Source organism: Amia ocellicauda, chromosome 19 (genome assembly GCF_036373705.1).
Source record: "Amia ocellicauda isolate fAmiCal2 chromosome 19, fAmiCal2.hap1, whole genome shotgun sequence".
Classification (NCBI taxonomy): Eukaryota; Metazoa; Chordata; class Actinopteri; order Amiiformes; family Amiidae; genus Amia; species Amia ocellicauda.
Window position 1 is genome coordinate 16,054,327 of NC_089868.1, and position 7,466 is coordinate 16,061,792.

General features: G+C 41.8%; 1 protein-coding gene across 1 annotated transcript; it reads left to right on the plus strand.

Moving 5' to 3' along the window:
- Positions 1-4,175: 4,175 nt before the first annotated feature.
- On the plus strand, positions 4,176-5,628 carry LOC136714512 (ankyrin repeat and SOCS box protein 17-like). The gene is made up of 3 exons (XM_066692046.1): positions 4,176-4,659; positions 4,845-5,124; positions 5,344-5,628. The coding sequence occupies exons 1-3, from the start codon at positions 4,295-4,297 to the stop codon at positions 5,548-5,550; spliced, it is 852 nt and encodes a 283-aa protein (XP_066548143.1). The 5' UTR covers positions 4,176-4,294; the 3' UTR covers positions 5,551-5,628.
- The last annotated feature ends 1,838 nt before the right edge of the window (positions 5,629-7,466 follow it).

Consider the following 7,466-nt stretch of genomic DNA (forward strand, 5'->3'; position numbering starts at 1 on the left):
ATTCTTAGGCACTTTCATGATGTTTGAGAGTGAGATCTTCCAGCCTTCCCCTGTGACAGTTTCTGAAAACGTGCACACGCAGATGACGGGAACTTTATTGCAGCTCAGCAAGTGCACAGTACATCTCACATGAAGCTTTGCACACTTCAGATAAATGGGTTTTCTAGTTATCCTGACATCTGCCTGGGCACTTGCCATACCATAGAGCACTTTAATGTCTTCTCTGAAAGGCTGTTTAAAAATATGGGTGAAATCTCCAGTAATTCTATGCTGCCAAATATAGATTTTCCTCAGATGCCAAGATGTCACTACCCGGACATCTCAGGACTCAGCTAAATGGAGATGCAGGTGCCCGACACATAGATGGAACAGATAAATCAGAATATTATCAAATATTAATAACAATACAACTATAGGTGTCTGTCTTGTATTACTATGATGGAATATAAAACAAATTATAATACAATATATCAATAACATTGCTTTACAAATTCTGAAATGCTATTAAAACCAACTTCAAAAAGCATTACTCATAGATAATACAAACCTCCACCACCACGAACCATGAAAGCGAAAAAACAACTTCAGATAGGTACTATGTCCCCCTTGTGGTGTGAAAAAGAGAGACGATAATTGAGTGATTTAGTATGATGCTGCCATCCAGTGGAATGAGGTGCAATAAAACAAAAACGTACTGTATATTATACATATGTGAGTGTGTATATAAATTAATCTGTTTTATTGAACCTCCTTCCACTGATAATTATGTTTTGGTATAAAGATATAATTTGCCACAATTTAACATAACAGGAAATATTTACTTCAGATGTGGAGGACACAACTCTGTCCCAGTGAAGCATAAGGATGATTAAGACTGAAAAATACTTATATAAATCTTTTTTTTTTATTGCACCAGGTTTACTAGGCAGTGTTTACATATAGTGTCTATGGTCCTCAACGTTGCCCGTTTCTTTGTGCTTCTTCAAAAGAGCTTGGACAGCACATCTGGAAACCCCTTGAAATCTTCCTTGAAATGTCTGCCTGGGAGAGACCTTGCTGATGCAGTAGAACTACCTTGTGTCTTGTTGCTGTGCTCAGTCTTGCCATGGTGTTTGACTTTTGACAGTAAACTGTCTTCAGCAACCTCACCTTGTTAGCTGAGTTGGGCTGTTCCTCACCCAGTTTTATTCCTCCTGCACAGCTGTTTCAGTTAATGATTGTGTTTCAACCTACATATTGAATTGATGATCATTAGCACCTGTTTGGTATAATTGTTTAATCACACACCTGACTATAGGAATACAAAATCACTGACTTTGTGCAAATGAACCTAGAAGAATTGATGCTGTTTTGAAGGCAAAGGGTGGTCACACCAAATATGGATTTGATGTAGATTTTTCTTCTGTTCACTCATTTTGCATTTAGTTAATTGTTAAATATAATCTATTAACATTTCTATTTTTGAAAGAATTCTAACTTTACAGCATTTTTTCCACACCTGCCTAAAACTTGTGTACAGTACTGTATATATATATATATATATATATATATATGTGTGTGTGTGTGTGTGTGTGTGTGTGTGTGTGTGTGTGTGTGTGTTGTGTATTGTATACTACAATTTACCATATATAACCCTTTTTTGATTATGGTAAACCTTACTTTATCATGTGTGTACCATGCTACAACAAACTACACATTACTGTATTTTACCACAGTGAACCACACTACAATTTACAATTGTGCGGGACACCCTAATATCCCGTATTACATTTATTGTGGCGTTTTAAGCTGCCACATATTGTCTTTTCCTTAGGGCTCGTATTTGCATATTACAAAGGAGTTATGATGTAAAACCAGCTTAATTTCTCTAAACATTATTACAACAACAATAGGTACATATACTTATAGTTATAGTTACTTGCATGCTACCATGAACATAAACATATCTGCTCTTATCAGTTAGCATGGCCAATTATATTGGTTTGTACAACTTAAATGTCTTCCCAGGGGGGGTTAAAGGCGGTGTTCATAGAAACCACTGATGTCACAGAGTGCCCTCCTCCCATGAATCCGTTTTAAACAGTGAATGGTAATTAATTTACACTCAGTGCACAGTCTCCCTGCTCTCACAGCCCTTGTATGTGTGAGCCTGGGGGGGTGCGGACCCTCATGCATCATGCACGTTGGCGCCAGGGGTGAAAATCTTATGAAAGCACACGTCAAGAACTCGTATGAAACGAAGAAATACGACATCCATAAAGGCATCATTGAGCAAGAGTGCAACCGCTCGCTGTGTTTAATTAACAGGAGCATCCGAGATGTCAAGAGAACTTTGCGGGACATTAAAACAATTAGCGGATACGTCCACGAAGCTGGGGTCCCTCCATCGACATCAGCAGCTCATATTGAAGGGGGGTCATTCTTGCAATCCTCCCGTGAAGAGTTACATCCACTAAGACGAGACCTAGACCCGCATGCAGCAGCCAGCCTGGGACAGAAAGCCTGCGATGCAGATCAAGGGATTGTGGACACCTTTCATACTGATACAGGTAGCATAAGTTTTTATCCTTTAAGGGGCACCAGCGACCCCCTTGTGAAACGGAGAGAGAAGCTAAACGTGTGCGGTCCATCAGACAGCAGTACTAGAGACCACATGCAACTCAAGAACAATAACGACAGGGATGCATCTGATGAGAAGAGTCATTATTCGGGCAATGACACCATTGATTTCTGTTCAAGTCCGGACAGTGACTCGGGAAAGCAGTCGTCCACCGAGGCAAGGATGCGTACGAGAAAAAGCATGAAAGGCCGGTCTTTTCAGGCAGTGGGTTTCAAACCAGTGCAAGTGGGAATAAGTGGAGGGGGATTAGAAAAAACAGCAACCAAAGAAGGGCTTCAGCATTCCCCAGCACTTTCTTTTCGATTGCTTAGTAATACCGAGCAGTCTGATCAAGTCAGCGGATTAAGGGAGTTGGCTAAACCCCAGATCTGCACAGAGACCACAGAAAGAAACACACAAGGGCAGGAGCTGAGGCCCCTGTCTGCAGATTCTGCTCCCAGAACTTCTCCTCGGAATAACGAAAGTATGCCCAAGCTTGGCATCAAAAAAGACGCTTGGAAATTGTCTCCAGGCACGAAAACGCATAGATGCTACTGTGCATTGCCGTTGCAAACCGGCCAACTACTCACAGACTATGAAAAAAGGGACTTGAATCAAAGTAGAAAGCCTTGCTCAGACCGTTCCTGTGCTTTGCAGAATATGAAGAGCATGGATACGCCAACACAACGAGCTCATTCTCCCAAAGAGACGCCCGCACAGCTTCAGCACACCCCGCGCCCCAGGGCAGGGAAAACGCGCCCTAAATCAGCCTCCATCTGCCGGGATTGTTCCCAGATTGGAAAAGAGAAAGGGAAGCCCTGGAAGAGAGTGAGTTACAGCAGCACACACAGTGATTCCCCGAAGTGGCAGCGCCAACTGTCCATGCCGGCTCCAGCCTGCGCTTTCGGCACCAGGGACAGCGCCAGCCGCAGAGGCATCCTGTCCAAGTCGGCCATCCAGAGAAGCCTGGATCAGCTCGTCCTGGAGTACAACCAACCCAGGAGCATGAGCCACCTGGAAAAGGAAAAGCAAAAGCGTTTGCAAGCAAGGGTATCTGCTTTCCTAGCTGTTCTATCCATGGAGAAGGAAAAAGCCAATTTCAGTTAGAAATAAAATTATTTCTAACTGAAATTGTCTTTTTCCATAGCTAGGTCTTTTGTAACTACATGTCATTTTATTGCAAGATATTTGCAATTCAAGTGCATGCATAGCGAAGCAAACAAGTTACAATCAGGCATGACTATAACGTTGTATGCATCTTAAATAAAATGATATTAAATACATTGTTTGTTGTTAAAGTGAAAGCATGCACAGGTGAAAAACAATTATAAAACAATACGAGCCAGAAATTAGCAGCACATTGTGTTGGTTTGCTTTGGATGCAAAGTGTAATATGGGACAGTATTGTCAGACTTATCTTTGGCCCGTATAGTTTACCTGCTTATTTTACACAACAGGTACTACTACTATTACTACTACTACTAATAATAATAATAATAATAATAATAATAATAATCATCATCATCATCATCATCATCATCATCATAGATTCAAATCAACATTTGTTATTGCGTGTTTATGTAAAAATGTGCGTCGCTATGGCCACAGTATTAAAAAGATGACAATGACGTCAGTCCTCTAGGCGCAGCGCATTTGCAGGGATGGTCCGATTTTGCTGAGCCGGGCAATTCAACTATGGAGAACAATTTTGTGTTCCTTGATTTGGTGTCCCGGGTGATAAGAAGGGTGCTGTTTCGCTTCCCAGGACAGGTGGGGTGTCAGAGGTACGAGCCCCGGATCTACAGGACACTGGTCCATTTCTTAAGGAAAGCAACTCTGCAGGAGTTTGAAGTGTTCCTGTCGGGTTATGTTCATTTTGCGCGCAATACCAGCCTGGGGTTGGATCGGCGGTTCCACCTGGAATTCATCCAGATCTGTAACAATGTTATCCTGCACTGGGTGTTCGTGCAGAAGGGCAATCCGGATCTGGTCAGGACGTTAATGGAGAAGATGTTAGGCTTGATGCAGGAGTCAAATGTTAACCTGGCCCTAATATGGAGGTAACAATGTCTAGTGTGCTTACATTCATGAAAATTCAATTTAGGCTTATAGCATAAACCTTTATTATTTGATATAGAGCTGAAGTACTCAGATCATGTGCATGTACTGATTTTAAGATTTTAAATGTAAATCAGAATTTGAAAATAATTAGGAGCCATGAAAATGAAACCTCTTGTTGTTGTAGACCATTTACCCCCGTTTACAGCCCCAGCCGCCTCGAGGGGGTGACACCACTACTGTATGTTGCCCAGATCCGGCAGAGCAGTATTCTGAAGATCCTGCTTCAGTATGGGCTGCTGGAGAGAGAGAGATGCCCCATGCACATCTTGCTCACAATACTGTTCTACCCACCCAGTCCTCACATTCTGGATGAACTGTACTACAGGAACATCATTGACGACACGAAAGACTGCATTGCCTTGTGTGCCCGGGTTCTCACTCGCATCTCTGTCTCAGATGTTGAGGTACACACAAAATGTTAGACATGGTAGATTGATCTATATATAAAAGTTCACCGGCATCATATTTTACATGTGGTTTCAAAGATGAACAGAAACAGACAATTTACTCAACACAAAGTGTCAGGAAATACAAAATATGACGCATCTACTGTATCTACTTTCATTTGAAGTAGATGTGCTTAGGGAAACTCCTTTACTAATCCACAGTGTTGTATTTATTAGACTCAGATTGATTTCGGCCGCGATCCTCTCATTGCCGACTGGAAGGACTACATACCTGTGACACGCTACAGGGACCCCTGTGAGCTGTCCCACCTCTGCAGGGCCACTATCCGATGGTGCCTGCTGGGCAGAATCAACCTCCCAAAGGGAATCAGGGAGTTGCCCCTTCCGCCAGCTCTTCAGCGATTCCTAAACTTGGAGTCCTGAGGTCCTCCTACATGCTGGTATCTCAATCACTCTGAACCCATTCCTGTGACCCCTGTAAGGGAAAGCAGAATAAAGTGAGCCCTGAACAGAAAGTTTTGTCTTTCCATTTTACCTTGGGCCCAGATATACAAAATCGAATGACACATGCATTACTTGATTTGAGAATGATGAGCGTAAACACTAACCACTGGTGACTTATTGTCCATGTTCTCACCCTACCTGCTCATTATCTCAGTTTGAGGCCACCCTTATTGTCATATTCTAATAACAGGGTTGACTTAAAGGACTCACCTTTAACTGTAACAGCAAGCATTCAGGTTTTACGACACACAGAAGGATCTTTTACCAAGCTCAATTACATACTTTATTGGCAGTTCACATTGTTTCCCTTTCTTCTTTTACCTCTATTAACTTAAGGCTATAGTAACAACTCCAGCACACACAGAACATCAAACAGCTTGAACAAACAAGGAACGCAGTCTTAGATCTCGGTGCAATTTACCCAGTGCCCTGGAAACAGGAAGCAAATGCGATGAAACAAGTCGGTATATTTCAGTAATGTTCTTCGGTATTTAAGGTAACAAAAACACAGATTTTAAAATTGACTCAAGAATGTCTACAATAAGCTCTCGATTAAGTAAATAAACCACTTTTGAGATCGGACACCATCCATACCATGTTTATTGATTGCCTAGCTGGAACGGGGGGCATTATAAGCTATGGGGCAGTAGTGGTGGAAATGCCACTGAGATGTTTCCCACAATATGAGAGGATTCTGTGTGTGTCATTGGTACCAATTGTCCTGTTGTGTTTTCCGTATCTTCACTCGTCTGTGCAATTAGTTTCAAAGCTGATAACTGAGATTTGTGTCCGTCCCTTGTGTACCCCTGACATCTGTGTGTATGTTCATATCTGATAGGGAGGTTACATGGTAAAAAATCTTTTCTGCCACATATGAAAACCAACATACTTCTGATCCTGTTTCCATAGAGAAATAATTAATCTGAAGCAGAGCCAAGAACAACAGGCATCTGCTGTTAATTGTGCCAGAACATTCCACCGACACACAGCCCTGGAGGGCTAACTGCAGTAAACAGCTCAGCTTATACAGACGGATAATAAAGCCCAGTGGGACTCAGCAGTAACCTAATGGCTATTGCTGCGTTTCTCATCTCCCACCAGTTTAATCTCATAGTGAACAGGGCCAACGTCACAGTTGGAAAAATATTAAAATTCCACCGTCGTGTTCTACTGTCACGTCCTCAGTGTGTTCTTAGGTTGAGCAGAAGGTGATATAAGAGTCACAACAACACATATTGAAGCCACAAATCTGAAACGCAGGTAAAAAAGTAATTATAGTAAAGAATTATTAGCTGTATATAATAGGAACTTGCTCCAAATTCTCACAGGAGGAGTTTTTTTGTATAGCTTGCCCACGCCCCTTATACATTTTGAACTATTTCTGCATTCCTACTTTTTAGCATGAAATGAGATTATGAAATGAAATGCAAACGTTTGATATTGAAATGCCATCTGCTCTGCAATGTGCCACCCACACAGAGCAGTGACACAAACAGTGCTGGATCTGCAATATAATATTCTTTAGCTCCAAATGCACAAGAAGGATTCCCCTCAGGCTTTATTATCAGGTAGCAAGATCTCTTGTGGTATTTTTATTGGCATTAATACAGATTTTCCAAAACCATTTGCATGTGAAAAGATATATGCCAAAGGCGATGGCACATTTATTTTTTTTATTGCTTTTTACATTTTCGGCAGCCTGTATATATCCCATTCAAAATAAAACAATTTGTAACATATGATCTCACAATCCCAGCAATATCCCATGTTCTCTAAGCGTCTGTCCTCCTGGGCTCCGTGCAATCAGAGACTGGGGGAAGGAAGGCGGGTGCAGG

Excerpts from the sequence above, each read along its gene's own strand:
- LOC136714512 (XM_066692046.1), top strand. The coding sequence starts at position 4,295 with ATGGAGAACAATTTTGTGTTCCTTGATTTGGTGTCCCGGGTGATAAGA. Across the intron at positions 4,660-4,844 it reads AACCTGGCCCTAATATGGAG|ACCATTTACCCCCGTTTACA; the intron begins GTAACAATGTCT and ends TTGTTGTTGTAG. Across the intron at positions 5,125-5,343 it reads TCTCTGTCTCAGATGTTGAG|ACTCAGATTGATTTCGGCCG; the intron begins GTACACACAAAA and ends TGTATTTATTAG.